The following is a 21,412-nucleotide window of genomic DNA, read 5'->3' as shown; positions in this document are numbered from 1 at the left end:
AGAAGGATGGTGGTTCAAGTCCCGGCATCCCATATGGTCCCCCGAGGCTGCCAGGAGCAATTTCTGAGCGTAGAGCCAGGAGTAACCCCTGAGCGAGCGCTGCTCGGTGTGACCCCCCCGAAAAAGTTTGAAATCCCCTGGTGTAAAAATAAAGGGAGGTCTGGAGCAATAGTACAGCAGGCAGGGTGCTTGCATTTCCTGCATGCAAATCACATACTCCAATATGCTGAGCTATCCCTCGAACCTCAAAATGGGCTGCATGTTTTAGGATAATTTTATATTTGCATATATACCTGATCCATTTGGTTGGTCTGTTTTGTTTGGGAGTCACAGCCAGTGGTGGTTAGTGGTGACTTCTTGGGCTGTGTTTGAGGATTGTTTCTGGCAGTGCTCAGGGGACCATACAGTGCCCAGGAATTTAACTAGGATTACCCAAAATTTGAGCTCTGCCCATTGACCTATCTCTGTGCCCCTGATCCATTTTATTTAGGGGAATTCTAGCTCATCTTTACCCTTCTCTTTGCAGACGTCGTCTGATTTCCCAAAGATCGTCCTTGGAGACCCTGGAGGATATTGAGGAAAATGCCCCTCTACGGAGGTGAGTTCATTGTTGACTTAGGACATGTAGAAGGCCTAAAGTGTAAGAGTGCAGCCAAAGTTTTTTTTAAATAGTAGTTAGCAGGAGTATGTTTAATAGTTCTCAAGGGAACCCCTGGTCACTTGTGGTGATGCTGGATGGTTCAGGACTATACCTGAAAGAATTGGGGCTGTCAGAGCTACATTTGGTGGTTCATGGGACCATGTGACATCAGGGTTCACACTCTGGGCCCTGCACATGTAAGACATGAACTACTGTCCTCTGAGCCATCACCCTTGACCCACTTCCCCCACCTTTGGAGTAAAATGTCCTTTAAAGTCCTTTGGAGTAAAAATGAAATGTTTTTTAACAACCATCCACTCTCAGACTCATAGTTAGAAAGCACACTCCTCAAAGTTCTAGAAAGTTCTTAATACCAGTACTGAGCCCAAGATTGTTGGTGTGAGAAAGTGGACAGTGCCCCTGGAGGTTTGCGGCTTTTCTTGAAAGCCAATGCCTGGTGAAAGAAAAGCTCATTATCACCCCCACTTTTCCCTAGGCCAGTCACTCAGCAACTGCTGTCCTGGCTATGAGAGAAGGCACACCCAGCTGTCCGTGATGTCTGTGCATGGCTGTGGGTGCTCCTATACCCCCTGGAAATCAGAGAAGTGGTGGCAAAACTATCACACTTACAGCTCTCTCCTCCTTCTCCAGTCTTGCACACTCTACCGGCGCCATCTGCAGTAGGTCCGCCAGTCTTCTTTAGTTCTTATGGCAGCTGAGCTAAGGTCCTGTGTGTGGGAGGACCTGAATGGGGGTGCTCCTTCCTTCAGGATCTGAGGCCATGCGCTGTGGCCTGCCCAATGCATCAGGCTGGGCCTGGAGGAGGATTCCATCTACTTAAACCAGCCTTCTTAAAGACCACATTGTGCCCTTGTGCATTGTGTGCTACTCAGTTTGCAGGGGCTCAGCTCTTCTCTCTGAGCCTAGGGGCTGTGATGTGGGAGCCCCTGCCTCCAGCTCCATGCTCAGTTGAAGCTTTCACCCATAGACAGTTGGTACCAAGGAGACTGCCTAGCCAGGCTGGGTACTGTTCGGAAGTGCCAAGTCTCTGTGTTTCATTACTGATCTCTCTCCAGAGTACCAGACTGCCCTTTTTTTCACTTTTTAAAGTCTTTGAAAACTTACAGAATGTAAAATTCCCTTCTGGGATTAAATGACATTTGTGACAATTGTCATAGGATGAGGGCATGTGAGCTGCATAAACACAGTTCATCATCGCTCTCCAGACAATGTTGGGAGAAGACTGTTTCCTTGAAAGAGCCGTACACAAAACTGCATTCGAAGTCAAGGGCCTGTGGAGAGAACTCAGAGGGCGGCTCAGAAGGCCTGATATACATGAGGCCCCAAGTTTAACCCCAGCCTTGCATGTCCCTTTCAGCACTGCCTGATGTAGCCCTGATCTGCCCACTCAGCACTATCTGGCCAAACACTTAAGTGGCCCCTCAACCCTATACTTTCCGTGAGAAATCCCCCTATGAAGCAAAAATCTTTTACATTTGGATACTGGGGAAGTCACTGGTGGAAGAGCACAGACTTTGCCTGTTAGACTCTAGGTCAGATCCCCAGAGACAGAGTAGTCAATTTGGAAGCTGGCTTAGGTCCTAAGTAATTAAGGAAAGAGGAAGAGAAGCGGGCACTGAAGGTGGCTTGGCACTCAGCCTCTAAGGTCCCCTGTGCTATGGATGTCACTCAATAGTGCCCATAGCCCTGCAGTACCCACTGAAAAAATCTCAACCCATGAGCCACAGGGCAATTGAAGGAAGAGAGCAGGTGAAGAAAAGCTACGGGTGTAAATGAGGATCCCTCCCTGGAGTGTGGCGGGCAGGAGCTTCCTGGTGCCTCATCCCCTCATCCCTGGGGCCTCCTCTTTAGTCCAGTGGGACTGCTGTCCTGCACCCCTTAGTGCTGAGAGAGCACAGCATAGAGCAGGCGAATAGGGTTCTGACTGCTGATCCACCACGGCTCTTATACAGGAATCTGCAGGATTTCAACTGCAGGATTTCAACAAGATCCTATAAATAGGTCATGAAACCAAGGGAGCGTGGGTGGTTTAGGCATTTTTATTCTCTCAAATGTGCTTTGTTGTTGTTGTTGTTTTTGGTTTTTATGCTCAGTGCTTACTCTTAACCCTGTTCAAGGGAAGATTATGCAATGCCAGGATCAAACCAGGGTCAGCCACATGCAGGCTAAGCTCAGCACACTCTACTGTTTCTCTAGCCCCTATGTTTTCATTAAAATAATGTTTTGATAGCTCTGTGGAAACTTGTTTCTGGGAAATGACTGGAGAGTGGCTTTGTGGGTGGGATATTGGCTTTCAAGGCCCAAGGTCTTCGAATTGGGTGCCTAATCTTGGAAATTCACATAACTTCTCTGGGGCCTCAGTTTCCTCATCTGTGAAGCAGGAGGAGTGATAGGCTGATTTCTGAAGCTCCTCTAGCTCCTAGATTCTCTAAAATGAGTGTGCCAGTAGCAGCACGATGTTTGAGGGGAGGGCGGGGGCGGGAAGGCTAGTAGCCCAGCTTGCTTCTAGCACTCAGCATTGAACAAATGGCTCCAAGGCATCTATTAAAAACCTTTTGCATAATTATGTGTATCCTATAATCAGCACTAACAAGAAAGAGCTAATCTTTCATTCAATTAGTTTTTAATTTAATTCTATTCTAATTTAATTCCGCATCACTTAAAAATGCATGTTTCTAAGTGCATATTTACACGTTGTTGCTGGAAATGAAGTCGCTGTTTGTCTAACCTGCCACAACCTGAGTGTACTCTTCCAGTTTCCTTGGCGATTGTTGCTAACGCCACAGTACTCTTAAAGCTCTTCTGAGCTTCCCTGGAGGTTTTGTTGAATGGTTTAAAAGATGCAATATAACAAACAGCTTACTGAAAAAAAGACTCGATTAGTGGCTGCACAGTTAGAATTGGGTGCTGATGTTGAAATATAGGACTTGATAAATTCTTTTTTTTTTTTTTTATAAACTCCTGCTTTTCTTGTGCTCTTCATGATTAGTTTCTCGTGTTTACCCAGTACTCCCAGGGATGGAGCATTAACAATGAGAGAGCTGAGGAACTTTCCATTTATCTGGGTATTCTTAGTATCCTAAGAAATGAATTAAGACATTTCTAGAAGGTGTCCAGAAAAAAAGTCAATTTTTCTGCTAATTCCTGCCGCTAATGCAGCAGTGGTTACAGCCTTTCTGAGTGGTGCTGGATGCTGCAGTTATTTATTTTTTAATTGCTTTATTTAAGCATCATGGTTACAGAATTGTTTATAGTTGGGTTTCATCATAGGATGCATGGAACTTTCCTGCTATCCGGGTCCCCCATTTTCCTCCCAACCTCCATCTTACCTGTTTCTGGGACAGGCATCTTGCTACTCTTTCTTTCTCTCTCTGTCCTTCTCTCTCTCTTCTGTCCTTCTCTCTCTCTCTCTCTCTCTCTCTCTCTCTCACTCTCTCTCTCTCTCGTTCTTTCTCTCTCTCACACACATTGTGGTTTGCACTATTGTTGATGAAGGGGTGCCATGCTTGTCACCTTATACCCTTTCAGCACCCAGTTCTTATTCAGAGCGATCAGTTCCAACTATCATTGTTATAGTAGACCCTTCCCTATTCTAACTACACTCACTGCTCTTTATGGCAAGCTTCCTACCATGCATTGGTCCTCCTGACCCTCATTTCTGTTGTCTCTGTATATTATTACCATATTGTCTTTTTTCTTTTTTCTCGGGCAGATCGCACCCCGCAGGCATCCCGCAAAGTAGGCGGGTCACCCGGCGGGCGACCTTTACCCGCGCAAAAGTTCGTCTCACATCGCAGTGAGGACCCGGGCGTCACCCCGGGTCGTTATTTTCCTTACTCATAAGTTTAAGGCATACCATATTGTCTTTTATGCTTATATTACCCCACAAATGAGTTGACTCATTTCACTCAGCATAATAATCTCCATGTCCATCCATATATAAGCAGACTTTATCAGCTCTTAAAGCAATACCTGCCTCTGCCTCTTCTGCTGGTGTAGACAGTGCCTATGGCCCTTTGTACAATTCAAGAAGGTGACAAGGGAATTTGTGCTTAAGCCAGGCAGCCAAAGGCAGTGAGCAGCTTCGGCTTATTCCTTCTCTGCAGTGGGATCTGAAGGCACTTCCAACCTTTGTGCCCAAGAGGGATGGCACCAGAGTTTATTTACCAAGGTAGATAGTGAGACACAATGCCCCATGCACATGGGCTGATTCTGTACCCACAGCCTTCAGTTTGGCTGGCTTTGGAAGCTCTGTTTAGGGGATGAAAGTGTGAGAACACTCGTGAACATTTGACCTGTGAGAGACCAGTGGAAACATACCTTTATGCTTCTCAGCATGCTCATCTTTTTAGTGATGCCATGTTTCTAGAACCTTCTCTGTTGATTAAAGTGGGAGGTAGGGGGTTTGGGCAGCCTGTAGACTGGAGGCCAGTTTCAGGTCTTAGGTTTGCATCCAGAGAGCTTTTGTTCCGTTAAACCTCAAGCAGATTATGGATTTAGGACCTTGGAGTGGGGAAGCAATGTAGTGGATGCCATCATTGAAAATGTCAGGAAGAGTTTGAATGCACACACAGACACACACACAATCTCTCTCTCTCTCTCTCTCTCTCTCTCTCTCTCTCTCTCTCTCTCTCTCTCTCTCTCTCTCACACACACACACACACACACACACACACACACACACACACACACACACACACACCCCTCTTCAGGAAGCAATGTAGTGGATACCATCATTGAAAATGTCAAGGAGATGGGGCCAGTGAGGTGGCGATAGAGGTAAGGTGTCTGCCTTGCAAGCGCTAGCCAAAGAAGGACCACAGTTGGATCCCCCAGCATCCCATATGGTCCCCCTAAGCCAGGGGCAATTTCTGAGCGCATAACCAGGAGTAACCCCTGAGCATCAAGTGGGTGTGGCCCAAAATACCAAAAAGAAAAAGAAAATGTCAAGGAGAGTTTGAACTAACGAAGGAACACACACACACACACACACACACACACACACACACACACACAATCTCTTCAGCTTTTGTTTTGTTTTGTTAGTCTTTTCCTCCAAGCAAATGTTCATATTATCTGGGGCTTTAAGGGGGTGGAGGGATTGTTTAACTCCAAGTCATTTTGTTCAACTATTATTTATTTTTTTAATTGTTAAATATAAACAGTCTTAGATCAGGTCTCTGATTCTTATTCAAAGTAAAGCTACAACTTCCAGGCCCAGACAAGTTGAAAGTTGAGGCAGAGGTCCAGGTGGATCTGGTCAAAAAAATCAGGCCATTTTTCTTTCTATGGAAAAAATTGATTTGGGGTTTTTGTTTTGTCTTGTTTTCTTGGGTCACACCCGACAGTGCTCAGGGGTTACTCCTGGCTCTAGGCTCAGAAATCGCCCCTGGCAGGCTCAGGGGACCATATGGGATGCTGGGATTCGAACCACCGACCTTCTGCATGCAAGGCAAACACCCTACCTCCATGCTATCTCTCCGGCCCCTTGAGTTTGTTTTTAAACCGAATTTTCCCGAGTTGTTTCCTTGCTACCCATTCTTCCCACCCACTCCCCATCCCATCCTTTAAATTTGCAATTTTCTGTTTCCATTACTTTTGTTGATACAGGAGCATTCTTCTTTGTAAGATCACAATGAAAATGTCGCCAGACTCTGTCTAGGTCATGTTATTATAACAGGGACAGTGTTTTCAGAAATCTATATAAATTGTTATCAGGGAAGCTGTCTATCAATGGGGCTTTGCTTTTTCCCCAAGCTTCCTTGCTTCCAATTGCACTGCACTCATTATCCTTGGAGTGACTCAAACCATTTGTCAGTCTTTCCTTCCTGTCTTTGTGTGGAAATGTCTCAGCTGTTTAATGTGTGTATCTGACTCTTTTTTGGCAACACTTTTTCAGATGCCGAACTCTCTCAGGTTCGCCCAGACCAAAGAATTTTAAGAAGATTCATTTTATCAAGAACATGCGACAACATGATACCAGGAATGGCAGGTACCACAGTCCCCAAAACTTCCATGTTGTAGGAAAGGAAGTATGGCAAGGGGTGGCTTAGAAGGGACATGATCCCTAGAGGGGAGGCAGTGACCAGATCTTAGCCAAGTTGGAAATGATCCAAGTCACCATCCCACACTTCTCATATTCAGTGTTCTCCAATTCCCAGAAGAGTCAAGAAAAGAATGCTCTCTGATAACCAAAGAAGTTTGGTGAGATGTTCTTAGACTAACTAGCTGAATTTCTTTTTTTTTTTTTCAACTTTTTGTTTGTTGTCAGTGGGAGTGGAGATGGAAGGAACAGTGTGCTATGCTTGGAATATCCTACAACAGTGCTTGGATTCAGACCTAAGGATCTGGTTGTGCTGGACTTGAGCTCCATCCAGCCTTTTGTGCCATTTCTACCTTATTTCCCCCTAACATACTCAAGCTGAATTTTTGTTTTGTTTTGTTTTTGTTTTTGTTTTTGGGCCACACCTGATAACGCTCAGGGGTTACTCCTGGCTATGTGCTCAGAAGTCGCTCCTGGCGTGGGGGGACCATATGGGACGCAGGGGGATTGAATCGCAGTTCATCCTAGGCTAGCGCTGGAGAGGCAGACACCTTATGTCTAGTGCTACCGCACTGGCCCCATCAAGCTGAATTTTTAATATAACTCAAATTTTTTTGGTTTGTTTTGGGGCCATACCCAGCTGTAATCAGAGTTTACTCCTGACTTTGTTCAGGGGGCCAGATGGGGTGCCAGAGATTGGAACCAAGGATTGGCTATGTGTAAGGCAAGTGCTTTAACCACTATACTACCTCTCTGGCCCTCACATATATTTTTATAGAAAACTTTGAAGAAAATAAAAGTTGAGCTCTGGGGCCGGTGAGGTGGCGCTAGAGGTAAGGTGTCTGCCTGGCAAGCGCTAGCCAAGGAAGGACCGTGGTTCGATCCCCTGGCATCCCATATGGTCCCCCAAGCCAGGGGCAATTTCTGAGCGCTTAGCCAGGAGTAACCTCTGAGCATCAAACGGGTGTGGCCCCCCCCCCCAAAAAAAAAGAAGAAGAAAAAGTTGAGCTCTGTGGGATTTTTTTCCCCATGTGTGTGTGTGGTGTGTGTGTGTGTGTGTGTGTGTGTGTGTGTGTGTGTGTGTGTGTGTGTGTGTGTGTTTGGCTTTGCTGGCTCTTTGTTGTTGTTGTTCTCACCAAGCCCGGCTCATGCCAGGTCTTTGCCTGTCTTGGTTTAGGCTTTGGCTTGAGCAAGCCCCTCCAGGAGGCAGAAAATAGCATTGCCAGCACATTCTTCCCCAGTCCTGATTGCAGTTCCTGAGCTCTACTCACAGCTAGAGTGTGGGCCCCTTCAGATCTTAAACTGCTCTTTCAGAAAACACTGACTGATGAAAACGACTGTGGCTGCACTTTATGTGGCTGTGATGTTCAAGTGTTTGGTGACAAACCAAATTCTTGCTGCCAGCATGCTTGTGCCTCAGTACATTAACTGCAGGCAACTTTTTGGGTATTAGGAACAGAATTCTGAGACCCCTATGGTCTCTGATGGTTCTATACTTTTTGGGGTGGCTCCTGTCCCCCCACCCCACACACTGATCTGTGCCTTGGTTAGAGGTGTCTGTGAATAACAGGATACCCTTTCCCACAGTTTGGTACTGCCACAAAGAGTTGTAGGAAATGACTGTCTGGTTTCCAGAACACCCTATAAACCCCACAGATGCTCCCAAGGATCTGCAACAAACAAAAACTATCCAAAAGTCTTCAGTTAGATTCATGGAGCGACCCATGTTCAGCACAACCTGAGTGGAAAATGCTGTTTTTAATAGCTTTCTGAGAGCGACTTGGTCTTAGAACAGAAAAACTGAGCTCTCTCTTCAAGTTATTTGTTACCATGGACTCCTTTCCTTGGCACGTGCAGCATAGTGTTCTGTGGTCTGTTAGATGAATCACATGGGACCTCTCCCTCACCTGCCCTGGCATCTCATTCTCCATCACACCTTCTTTCCTTTCCTCCTGAATCCGCACCTAAGTGCTGCCACTATTGGTACCATTCATTAATTTGACACTTAGCATCACTCATTCATTTGCATCTGTGTTGTTTGTTAATAAACAGAAATTTTAGTTCTCAAATAAAAAAGAATGTCGGAGCTAGAGCAATAGCACAGCAGGTAAGGCATTTGCCTTGCATGCAGCCAACCTGGGTTCTATCTCCAGCATCCCATATGTCCCCTAAGTCTACCAGGAGTGATTTTTGAGCATAGAGCCAGAAGTAACCCCTGGGTGTCACCAGGTATGGCCTAAAAAACAAACAAGAATAAATAAAAAAGAAGGCTAAGGCCAAGGCAGTGGACCCAGTTCTGGGATTCACTTCTTTCTGGAAGCTGACAAGGTAATAGCATTAGATAGTCCTATGGTTTGCAGAGAGAGTTTATAGCTAATAAAGACAGTGGCCCCAAGGGCATTGCAGTCACACCCTCCACCCAGAAGCCACAGAAGCAGTCTAAAGAGCTTGCAGTTGCTGGCAGTATGTGTGGGGAATTTTCCAAGGCCTTGAGGCCCTCAGCTTATCTGAAGATCAGGAACATGGAATTTAGGACTGGAAAGAAAGCTGGAAGCTTGTGGCAGGAACCCCAGGTTGCAGGCCTCTTTTGTCTACCCAAGTGAGACATGCTTCTTTAGCACTGGAGCCAGATGGAAGGGCTCAACCATGTCCCTACCCCACTGGCTTATTAGCCAGAATGGGATGTTTTTCTCTTTCTTTCTTTCTTTCTTTCTTTCTTTCTTTCTTTCTTTCTTTCTTTCTTTCTTTCTTTCTTTCTTTCTTTCTTTCTTTCTTTCTTTCTTTCTTTCTTTCTTCCTTCCTTCCTTCCTTCCTTCCTTCCTTCCTTCCTTCCTTCCTTCCTTCCTTCCTTCCTTCCTTCCTTCCTTCCTTCCTTCCTTCCTTCCTTCCTTCCTTCCTTCCTTCCTTCCTTCCTTCCTTCTTTTTTTTTTTTTTTGGTTTTTGGTTTTTGGGTCACACCCGGCGGTGCTCAGGGGTTATTCCTGGCTATCTGCTCAGAAATAGCTCCTGGCAGGCACGGGGGACCATATGGGACACCGGGATTCGAACCAACCACCTTTGGTCCTGGATCGGCTGCTTGCAAGGCAAACGCCACTGTGCTATCTCTCCGGGCCTTCCTTCCTTCTTTCAACTTTATATTGTTTGTTACAACACAAAAGCAAATGAAATTATCAAAACTTAGATTAAAAAAAGGTCAATTTGAAATAATTGTTATATCTCCCCATGATGTTACCCAAGTCATTGTCAAAGGATTTACTGGTTCTGTTTGAGCTTTCTGTGAACTCTTCCGAGCTTGTTGGTCTTCTCTGCAACTTTCAGATAGGCCATCCTATCTGAAAGAATCCAATGGCCTGTCAGGAAAAAGAAATCTCCTTTTTTTTTTTTTGTTTTGTTTTTGTTTTGTTTTTGGGCCACACCCGGCAGTGCTCAGGGGTTACTCCTGGCTGTCTGCTCAGAAATAGCTCCTGGCAGGCACGGGGGACCATATGGGATACCGGGATTCGAACCAACCACCTTTGGTCCTGGATCGGCTGCTTACAAGGCAAACGCCACTGTGCTATCTCTCCGGGCCCGAAATCTCCTTTTTTAAGTGAGAGAAGGAAATTGTGATTAAGAGTCCTGAAGGAGCAGATGAGTTGGAGCTTTGTCCCGCTCACTGCACCCCCTTCTAGGCAGAGGGGAGTAACAGTGTCCCATGTAGAGTCATTAGGAATGTGGGAGCACAGTACCAAGAGGTACTGGAGATGCCCATCATGTATTCAGGAGGGCAGGATTTGTGAGATGACTGGGGGCTCTGATTTCTCCACCCTAGAGCCATTGAGACACACATAAATCACCCAACAAGGGGGGAATTCTGGAGCGAGGATGCGCTGCCCAGGGCTGACTACCCTGAGTGCAGTGCAGGAATGGAGCTTTACAGAGAAGGTCCAAGCAAGAGCTTGGCAGATGGAGCCAGGGATGGCCTGGGGTCTGTCCATCTGCAGAGGAGCCTTCAGGGATGTGAACAAGCAGGTCCGGAACCTCTCAGCTGCAATACTGGGTCCCATCCCAGTCCCAACTGGCCCCACTCCCTAGTCTCTAGTTATTTCTTTTTTCGGGGGGATTTTGGGGCCACACCTGGTGACACTCGGGAGTTACTCCTGGCTATGCACTCCAATATTGCCCCTGGCTAGTGGGACCATATGGGACATGAGGGGTTCGAACCTCAGTCTGTCCTAGGTTAGCGTGTGCAAGACAAATTCCCTACTGCTTGCACCACTGCTCCAGCCCCTCCAATGATTTCTCAAGCACCAGGACTCAAGGCCTGGTCAAGCCACTTGCTTTTCTGGAACAGAAGAACCTTTCTCACTCCACCCCTTTACCTTGATATTTGGGGAATTGAAACTAGTCTTAGATTCCATGAGCCTTAGTGATGAGCTGAAGACTCAGATATTAAACACAAGTTAAAATAGAGAGGTAAGAGGCCAGAGAGATAGCATGGAGGTAAGGCATTTGCCTTGCATGCAGAAGCTCAGTTGTTCGAATCCTGGCATCCTAGATGGTCCCCTGAGCCTTCCAGGAGTGATTTCTGAGCATAGAGCCAGGAGTAACCCCCAAGTGGTGCCGGGTGTGATCCAAAAACCAAAAAAAAAATAAAAATAAAAATAGAGAGAGGTAAAATAGAATCAAATGCAAAGACAATACTCAGGGATGCAGCTATAGTCCAGAGAGTAGGGTTCTTGCCTTGCACACAGCTGACCTGGGTTCGGTTCTTTGTATTCCATGTGGTCCCTGAGCCCACCAGTAGTAATTCCTGAGTGTAGAGTTAATAGTAAATCCTAAGTATCACTGGGTATGGTCCAAAAACTAAAATTAAAAAAGACAATCCTGTGTAATCAACCAAACCAAAAAACCTAAGTTGATGTCATTATTTGTAATAACAGGGTCACTTCTCAGAAATAGAGGTTGGGGTTAGAATTATAGTTCAGTGGTAGAGTGCATGCCTCGCCTGTGTAAGGCCCTGGCTTTAGTCCCTCGAACCACAGAAAATAGTTGGACCTCAACAGGTTCTATGTATCCTGCTTCAACCTGTGACATTAGTTTGGCATATGAGATATGAGAGAGTTGCAGTGGGAGTTGGTGGTTGCTGTAAGAAAACCCTCTCATCATCATCTACAGTCAGTGAGTTTATGAGGCTAGCTGGGAGACCTCTAGAAGGCTTATGGCAAGTGAAGAAAGTATAGATGATGACAATGATGAAAGCATTCAGAGATCTTGCTACACACCTAAATGCAATAAGTGTGGATAGAGCTATAACGAAGGAGAATGGAACCAGGGTAGAGGATTAAAGAATGGATAGAGCCAGGAGGACAGATGATGGAGGATGAAGCCAGGAGGATGGAGGGTAGAATCAACAGGATGGAGGATGAAGGAGGGAGTCAGGAGGATGAAAGATTGAACCTGGAGGAGTGAGCATGGAGGATAGAGGTTGGACCAAGACCTGGAAGTGGAAGCTTTGAACCTTCTCTGAGAACTGGACACAGGTTAAGTTCTTCCCACCACTGCAGAGTGACTGGTCTTCCTCAGGTCAGGGAGGCAAGTGGTAAGGGAATGCCGTGGATCTACTGTCTTACCTCAAAGACAGGGAGCCTCTGGGGGAACTATGTTAAATCTGATGGTTGGACACAGAGCAATGTTTACAGGGATTAAGGAAGACAGATCCAAGAAAGATCAGACAAAGAACTGGAATCTTGTGACTCTCAGCTGTTGCCACAAGAAGTTAAAAACTAGAAGTATCCTAAGGTAATAATGGGTCACATATAAGGTGACTTTATAGGGGCCAGACTCTGCATGGTTTATTATTAGTTTTGATTATCCCAAGTGCAGGTAATTGAAGTTGATAGGTTAGTAGATACATGTATATATACAGCATACATTTGTATTCACAAGTGTGATTTTTTGCTATTCTCAGCATAGCTCAACTCAGTAGGTATTTGTTGAGTTCATGAGTGGCGAAGCCTTTTAAATGAGTTTCAATCTTTAGAACTGTAAATTGAAGATTGGGAAGAATTTGTAGATGCAAAACATTGATATCAGTCATGTATCGCTCCAGTTGGGTTAAGAAGCTTATTGCCCTCCCTTCCTGCCCCACCCCCAGATGTCTACTCTCTGTTTCCCAGACCTGGGAAGTCATGAGTCAGAGAGCAAAAGGGAGTCATATTATAGATGGCGTTAATGTTGTGGATCAGTCCTTCAATAGGTTTATCCCACCTGGGCAGGGCTGGAAAGGGTCCTCAAGAAGTGGCTGAGGAAGACCAGAGGCTCAGTTTTTTAAGAGATTAGATTTGAGAAAGAGAGGAAAGGGCCCTGAGCCAAGAACTAGGGCAGCCCTGGCAGCTAGAAGGGGAAAAAGAAAGATTCTTTGATAGATTCATTCTAGCACTTTGATTTCATTCTCACCTGAAAACTGGGTATTTCAGATTTCTGGCTGTGAATGGAAAACCCTAAGTTTGTGGGAGTTTTTTATTAAGGCATTCTGTGGTAATTTGTCACACTGCCATAGAAAACTAGGACACTCCTATCTCCTGGAACCCACTGCAGAAAAGGCAGGGTAGACTCCAGAGCTCATCTCCAGAATTAAAGGGGTGGTCAGGGGTAAGAACCTGTACACAGATGTGGGTTTGAAGAGGACACTGTCAAATGGTCTTTAAAAATCATTAGTTGGGACAGTACAGGGGTTAGAGCACATACCCTACATGTGGCCGACTCCATATCACATGGTCCTTCAAATATCATTGAGTGCAGCCCAGAATGCCACAAAGCACAGAGCTAGGTTTAATCCTGAAACTAACACAGGAAAGGTCAAACTTCAAAATGTTGGCTGTAAACAAAGCAATATGTAGGAGGCACTTGAAGTGATTGTGGAATAAATGAAAGGATAAGCCCTTTTGTTTGTATTCATTTCGGCAAGGTTGGGTCTTCTAAGAGATGCTCAATAGGCTTAGAGGCCATGCCAGGTAATATTCAGCCATTCAGGCTCACAGTTGAATGCTAAGGGTCGAGGATGTGGTGCTGCTCAGGTTCTATAGACTCAGGGACCAACAGGGCCTCCCAGAAGTGCTTTGGGGGACTCCAGGACTGTACATTGTGATGCTCAGGAAGTTCTGTGTTTCCATGAATCAAACACAAGTCAGTCACATACTAGGCCTGGGTGCTCATGCCTATTTCATTTCCTGGCTTCAGGACAGAACAGAGAATGGCAAGAATTTAGATATACAGATGAACTTTAAAATGCCTGAAAAATGTAAAAGTTTTAAGTCAAATGCCAGGCAAATGTTTCCTTTTCAAAAGTCAAAAAGAGAGGCTGGAAAGATAATACAATGGGTAGGGTATTTGCCTTGCAGGCAGCTGACCTAGAATAAATCTTTGGCATCCCATATCACCCCTCGTGCATCACCAGGAGTAATCCATGAGCACAGAGCCAGGAATAGAAGCCCTGAGCTTTGCTGAGCTTGGCACAAAAACTCCCCACGCCCCTCAAAAAAAGTCCAAAACAGGAGCCCAGAACTTGGCTCATTAACATGAAACACCTTCCTGGTGTTAATTCAGGTCCCTGGGGATTGGAATATGTCTCTGTGGCCTAGGAAGTGCTCAGAGCAAGTGTGAAGAGTGAATTTAATCTTTATCTCCATGTTCTGGGAGTCCTCAATGAGGAAAGAAAAAAATACCAAAAGGAGACAGAGGTGGTAGCTGAGTTCTAATCCTCACCGACTGTCAGCCTGGAACTGTTCTGGCTTCTGGAGTAGACTGTTAAACAACTGTTTGTGCTATGGAAGAGCATAGTTGTGGCTAGCTGTCAGCCTGCATTCCCCGTCTTTTTTTTTTTTTTTTTTTTTCTCACAGCATCTCTAAGCTGGAATGGTGACAGTTAGCACATTAAGGGTTGGCTACAGATGTGGACTTTCTGGACTTGAAAAGATGGTAGGATGTTCCTCATTCTAGCATACCCTAGTGAATGGAACAGGGAAGAGTGGGCCAAAAGAGGCTGGTGATCTGCAGGCAGCTGAAATAATTTTGGGGACCTGTAATGGACCCTTGAGAATGACGAACATCATGAAGCCAGCTGGTGCCAATTGAGAGCTAATTGGTGTCCTGGTAGAAAGGAAGCTTCAGGGGTCTCAAACTTGCGGCCCGCGGTCCGTTTATGGCCTTCCGTACAACATTTTGTGGCCCTGCCCTAGAGGAATCTTTTTTCATTTTGTTTTGTTTTAGTTGTTTGGGTCACACTTCCCAACGTTCAAGGCTTACTACTGACTTTTCACTCAAGGATCACCCCGACTTTGCCTCCTGCTTACCCCAGGTGCATTGAGTTTGAGACCCCTGTGATGGAAAGTAGCGATTCTGAGCTGGACACAGATCAGCCAGTGGCTTTTCAATATATTTCTATCTGGTGGCTCTCATGGGCCTACTGGAAAAGAGTTTCCTTCTTGCTGCTTCTAATTTCTGAGACTTAAAAAGGCTGGAGAGATAGCCTGAAGGTAAGGCGTTTGTCTTGCATGCAGAAAGATGGTGGTTTCGAATCCCAGCATCCCATACCCTGTGTCTGCCAGAGATTTCTGAGCAAAGAGCCAGGAGTAACCCCTGAGCATTGCCGGATGTGACCCAAAAATCTAAACCAAACCAAAACAACAACAACAAAAAGCCTTTGCTCTAGGAGTAATGGGAAGCAAGAGCTGCCCTCTGAAATGGGCATCCCTCTCCCTCAAGCCTGCATCTGGCAGGCAGGGTTAGGCATCTTTATGAAATCATCTGGTTCTTAGGTGTCTGCACTAGTGGTGGCCACCAAGCATCCCCCAAGTGGCCACTACTGGGTCTGTGCTGGGTATCATCTCATTCTGGACAGGTTGGAACATGCACTTTGCATCTTGTGCCTTGTTCCTGTGCATGGGTAGGAAATTTCCAAGATTTCAAAGGATTCGCAAAGGGGCTGAACAGAGAAGTGAGCTGATGTGTTGTCTCAGGTATGAACCCAGTAAGAAAACAAATTCAAAACATATAAATGATTTTAGAATCTTTAAAGCCTTCATCTGCTTTTTTTTTTTTTTTTTTTTTTTTGGTTTTTGAGTCACACCCAGCAGCGCTCAGGGGTTCCTCCTGGCTCTCTGCTCAAAAGTCGCTCTTGGCAGGCTCGGGGGACCATATGGGATGCCAGGATTCGAACCACCAACCTTCTGCATGCAAGGCAAACGCCTTACTTCCATGCTATCTCTCCAGCCCCCTTCATCTGCTTTTTAAAATCAGATGGTGATGAAGACGCAGGAACTATGTATATCCAACACTTGTGACCACATTTCCAAAACTACAATAAACGAATTTTTTAAAAAAGGAACTGTAAGAAAACAAACTCTAAGCTCATGGCAGAAAGGAGTTTCTTCGATGTCAAAATTATGCTAAATGTATTCATAAACATCTGGGTTATGAGAACATAAAAAAAATAAGAAAGGTGGTGGCAGTGCAGTAACCAAAGTGGAATTATAGTCTTCCATTTGAATAATGGAACATTTCAGAGGGAAAGGGGTGGGGGCTGGGTTATGACTAAATTAAGACCTTATTTATGATCTCATCACTTCCAATCTGTCTGCCGAGTTTGCTGGAATAATGAGCTGGTGGAAGTGGTACATTGCAATAAAACAAGTTACCAGCTCTGCTCTGGCCTGCCTGGAAGAAGGAATGTGTTGCCTTTTCACACTGTTAACAGGGACTTGTGATTTGGTAGATGCCTCTTCTGGAAGGCAATGCCCCTCCACCCAGGCCGGTTTCTCCTGTTAAGGGTTGAATGCTCCCTAGGTCTGCTACAGCTATGCCTTCATCCTGTAATGGGCAGTGTTCACGGCTAGTTGTCAAAGAATCCTCCCTCCTGGAGAGCAGTGAGAAGTAGACTGCTGAAGCCTTCAAAAGCCCCCAAATCTGGCTGAATCCCTTTGCCCACCTTCTCTTCTAAAAAATTACCCACAGCTGCTCTCCAGAGAGTCTCTTTGCTGAGTTCTTGGAATAAGGGACAGGACTCACAGACTGGCCTTGGGGAGCTGGAAATATTCTTGCCCAGGGTCTGGTCGTGACTGCAGCAGCTCCTGCCTATTGTTATTCATGTATCTTCTTACTTTGAGAGGGACCATACCTGGAGGTCCTGCTCAGGCCTGCTCCCAGTTTGTCTAGCACTCCTGCCAGGATTTAGAGTGGTGCTCAGATTGAACTGGGCTCTGCAAAGTCAAACATGGGCCCAGCAGTTGAATCTCTCTGGCCTCGACCTTATCTTACAGCATTTTTACCCACACTGGACTTCTTTAAAGTAACCCAAGAATCCAAATGCAAAATTCTCCTGAACAATTTTTTAGTTAATTTTTTCTTTCCTAAATTGTTAGTTTTGCCTAGACCTATTTCAACTACACTTTTCTTTTTAGTAACTTGCCATGTTTGAATAATAAAAAACACTGTCATTATTTATTTGTTTTTAATTTTTTTTAGTTTTTTGTTTTTTATAGGTGCACCATATTTCCTTTTTTTTCACATTTTATTCTCTACTGAACATCTCTACTGAACAAGGACAAATAGCAAATACAAACAGGCATTTGTTTGTACCTATAAATCATAGGTAATGGTTGTATCACTCAGGGTAGTTACATAGTGAGGAGCTTGTCAGCCTGAGCTTTGAATTTGCCATGATTATTGGTCAAAGTGATTTTCAGAGGACAATGGAGATATAAGTGCATCCGTTCACTATAAGTAGAAGTCATGAAAAAGCATGATTGTGTGTTCAGTTTCTCTGAACCTTCTAGTATGACACATACCAGTTTCTCCACCATCCTATTTCTACCTAGTAGTTTTGGTCACTTTCCCTCAGACTTCTCATCAAGTCCTCCAGAACACCCACTGTATCTCAGGCTAGTCACTTTCCAGTTGATGTGCTCAATAGCACCCCTACAGCCCCATGAGGGAACTGACTTCGATGTAAAATGCCCATTGAATGGATGTGCCATTCATCACTGGCCCAGACCTTCGCAAAGTCTAGTAATCAGGATATACTCATGGAAGGAATGTAAATAATTTATTCCTTGGAAATACTCAGCAACTTTTCACCACATAGAAAAGGGTGCACCTCGTGGCAGGCAGTAGCCAGTAGCACTGTTAAGGATGAAGGGTGGAAGAGGCATGGAGATGATGGTACTAGCAGTCATGATGAGGAGACTGACACCTCTGTGTCACTGTCTTGTATTTATCAACTCTTCAGTGTAAATCTTCACATGCTTGCTCTGTGTTGCCCAGCCCCCCTCCCTCAGGAACCATTTGCTGCCTCCCTCTTCACAGCTTTGGTCTTTCTGTCATTTGTCCTGGGCTCTAGAGTCCCAGTTCTCACCTTTGGAATCCACAAAGTAGTACCTGGCCCAGCCAGGCCTCACCTCCTTTGCTCAGGCATTTAGGCTCCCTTTGATCCTCAGGCCCTTTACTCCTCCTACCTCCTACCAAGAAAGCGCGCGCGTGTGTGCGTGTGTGCGTGTGTGCGTGTGTGTGTGTGTTTGTGAGGGAGTACCCTGTGTGTGTGTGTTTGTGAGGGAGTACCCAAAGGGCCATTTTATAACCCCAGGAGAGAGTGGCCTGTCTCTCCATTTTCAGGGCTGCCCTCCAGCATCCATGGGAGGCTTAAAACAATCCAAGTGTCTCTCCTCACAGTTCTGGGTCAGCAGAGCCCAATGAAATCCGTAGAGAACAGTGTACTGTGCTCCTTTAGCTTCTGGTGATACCAGTCATGTTTAGAGTCCTTGGCTGCTGGGTCACATCTCTCCAGTCCCTGCTTTTGTCTTCTATGACTTCTTCCCTCTATGCTTGTCTATTTAAGTCCTAATCTCCTGCTTTAAAAATCTGTTAGAGGGCCAGGAATGTGGCTCAGTGGCAAGGTGCATGCTGTACCTGATTAAGGCCTGGATTCTGCCCCCAGCACCAGAGGGGGAAAAATCAGTTCTATGGTCCAGGGCTCATTCTAATTTAGTATGACCTCATCCTAACTTGATTGTGTCCGCAAAAACCATAATTTCAAGTAAGCCACAATTACAGGCATCAGGTGCTAAGACTCCAGTGTGACTCAAGCCACACGACCAGCACTTTTAGGTGTGTTTTCTGAGTGTTTAGGAAATGCTAAAGCATTTAGAAATGCATTTTACATGTGATCTCACTGCTTTATGGATACCTCTCTATTCTGTCTCTGAGTCACTGTTCTCATGTTATGGTCAAGTTGCTTAAGAGAATTCCACTGAAATGGAATATTCCACCTGGAATAAATTGAATGCTGTCATTTCAGAATATCCCCCTTCTCCACTATGCCAACACCACAGGGTACTGGAAATAGAGCCAGAAGTCAGGCCAGAGACCAGTACTGAGGTTAAGGCCAGGGAGTTAGGCCACTAAGCCTTGCCTATGGCTGATTCAGAGCCTGGTACCACGTGGTCCCCTAGATCCAGAGTCAGCAGTAGCCTGGAGCACTACCAAGTATAGCCCCCAAACATATACATAAACAAATAAAATAGGGCCAACAGCCAGTCTTTGGCATAGGAGAGAAACCTGGATCCCAGAATGACATTGGACATTGCCTGATCATATTCTATCCAGTGAGAGGAAAGGTTTGAAGCAGATGGGATGAAAGTGGCCCCTGATGCTCTGCTCACATCTTCAGGCTGCTGTGAGCACCCCAACAATCTCATGGACAGAAGACCATGGAAATCAAGCTACGGGAAGAAAATCAGGCAATACTGTCGGCAGAGTATCTCAGTGCTTCCTAGAAGGATTTGGGAAGCTCCAGAGGGAGCTTGTCCCTTGCAAACCACAGCTTTGGGCAACTTTTCTCTTTGTCCCTCTCTGGCAGATGTTTGCATGGAAATGTGATCCTTCGTTCCTTAAGGACCCTTCTCCCTGGAGTTAATTCCTCTCTTGAAGCCATAATCTTTAGTCGAATGGCTTCTGGTCTTCTTGACTCCAACTCACGTGTCACCCATCACAGATGGGAAAAATTATGTGGTCTTTGGGGCATGAAAGAAGTTTGTTGCAATGGTCAGAGAAGAAAACAGATGGAGAAGATCCTTTTCTAGCACCCATTAGAAGTGCTATTTGGCTGTCTTTTCTTCGTCCTGGGCCTCTGAACTATTTCACAAATACAGACACTCAAAGAAGGCAAACAGATACTCTTCTGCAACATCATCATGGTGGAGGTGGCCCCACACGTACACAGAGCAAAGCTACCAATCCATATGAATCTTTGTAGTTCTGGACACAGAAGTTGGTCTTGAGGCCTCACCAATCAGTGTTGCTTATGTAAGGAACAGAGATTTGCTCTGACTGCTCACACTGCTGGCATTTGCCAGCTCTGACGAAGGCCAGAAGTTCCTTATGGATTCCAGCAAAACTTCAGGAGACATGTGGAATAGATTGTTGGCATAGTTTTGGATTTTCCCAGCTTCTTTGGGCATGAATAGCTGTAAGCTATATTGGAGAATATCATGTGGTCTTGCTTGGAATTCTACCTGAAATTCCTGTGGAAAGTGGGAGTCTCAGAAAAGGTCAGACCCAAGAATGGTCCGAAAATGCCAGAAGATGCAATGCACCTTCCTTCCTCCCCTTTCCATCTGCACTAGGATGACCAAGTATCAGAGATACTCCTTCCCTACTGGGATTGTGGACAACAATCCATTCTTGCAGCCAGTAAGCGTAATTTAGCATTGGATTTGCAGGTGTTCCTCACTGAGACCCATAATGTCAGCCTCCTTTCTGCCTGAATAGTGAAACCTGCCCCCCCAAAGTGTGAGCACAGAACAGTGCTGCCCATTTTGCTGTTGGCTCATTGTGGCTTTAACTTCTGGAAAAGTCTTTTTATTTAACATAAAATTATATGCTTTTGTTTTCTCATTCCAGTCCAAATGTCAGACAGATAAAGTTCAGGAAAAGGAAGACCCTGTTAGTACTGAGTAATGAAGAAAATGTGCAGTGCTAATCCAGTGGCATTTGTTTAATACATTCCTCCCTCTGCGTTTCAGAAAACGTGGGTGCCAAGTGACAGAACTAATTCCAGACTTTTCTCCTGGGTGGAAGGCAGGGTGTTGGTGGTGGGTACCTGAAGCCCTTTTTTCCTCCCATCTGGAAAGGAGCCAGGCTGCAGAAGGGGTAGGGGTCGGTATTTGTGAGACCATAAGCTCTCATTTCTGGCTGTTGTGATTGGTTCCCCTTTGACCCTCCATGACCAGCCTAGAGACTTGTAGGCCAAGTCAGAAGGCTCCTAGGAAACCTGGGGAAAGGCAGGCTTAGTGTTTAAGGAGTGCACACAGGCTTGTACAAACACACAAGCAAACTTGTCTCTTTTCTTGGCAGGGTAGTATGGGGAAGATTGGACATACACATTTGGCAATTCTCAAGGATAACTCCTGGAGGTTCTTGGGACCATTTGAAATGTGGGGGGATTGAATTCAACCTGGTCACATGCTAGGCAAGTTTCCTTCCTTGCTGTACTAGCTCTCAAACCCCAACTTCATTTTTTAATGAAAATGTTATCGAGGGAAGAAGATTTAGAATAGTATTAAATAATGTTTCAGGCTTACAATAGGTATACAATTCTCTCTTTTTCCCTCTCTCTCTCTCTCTCTCTCTCTCTCTCTCTCTCTCTCTCTCTCTCTCTCTCTCTCTCACACACA

At 45.4% G+C, this 21,412-nt stretch overlaps 1 protein-coding gene and 1 non-coding gene across 2 annotated transcripts in view; one reads left to right on the top strand and one right to left on the bottom strand.

Annotated features, from left to right (window-relative positions):
* CABLES1 (Cdk5 and Abl enzyme substrate 1) overlaps positions 1–21,412 on the top strand; it is a 121,622-nt gene that overhangs the window by 55,187 nt on the left and 45,023 nt on the right. Inside the window, exons 2-3 of the mRNA XM_049770054.1 lie at positions 527–598; positions 6,561–6,653. Coding sequence (XP_049626011.1) covers positions 527–598; positions 6,561–6,653 — 165 coding nt within the window. The remainder of the gene's footprint in view (positions 1–526; positions 599–6,560; positions 6,654–21,412) is intronic.
* Positions 4,367–4,515, bottom strand: LOC126005442 (U12 minor spliceosomal RNA). Its single transcript, XR_007494522.1, has one exon. It is a non-coding gene; the product is annotated as a U12 minor spliceosomal RNA (small nuclear RNA).

The sequence above is a fragment of the Suncus etruscus genome, chromosome 3 (genome assembly GCF_024139225.1).
Source record: "Suncus etruscus isolate mSunEtr1 chromosome 3, mSunEtr1.pri.cur, whole genome shotgun sequence".
Taxonomy (NCBI): Eukaryota; Metazoa; Chordata; class Mammalia; order Eulipotyphla; family Soricidae; genus Suncus; species Suncus etruscus.
The sequence above is the reverse complement of the archived record's forward strand: the minus strand, read 5'-3'. Positions and strand labels throughout refer to the sequence as shown.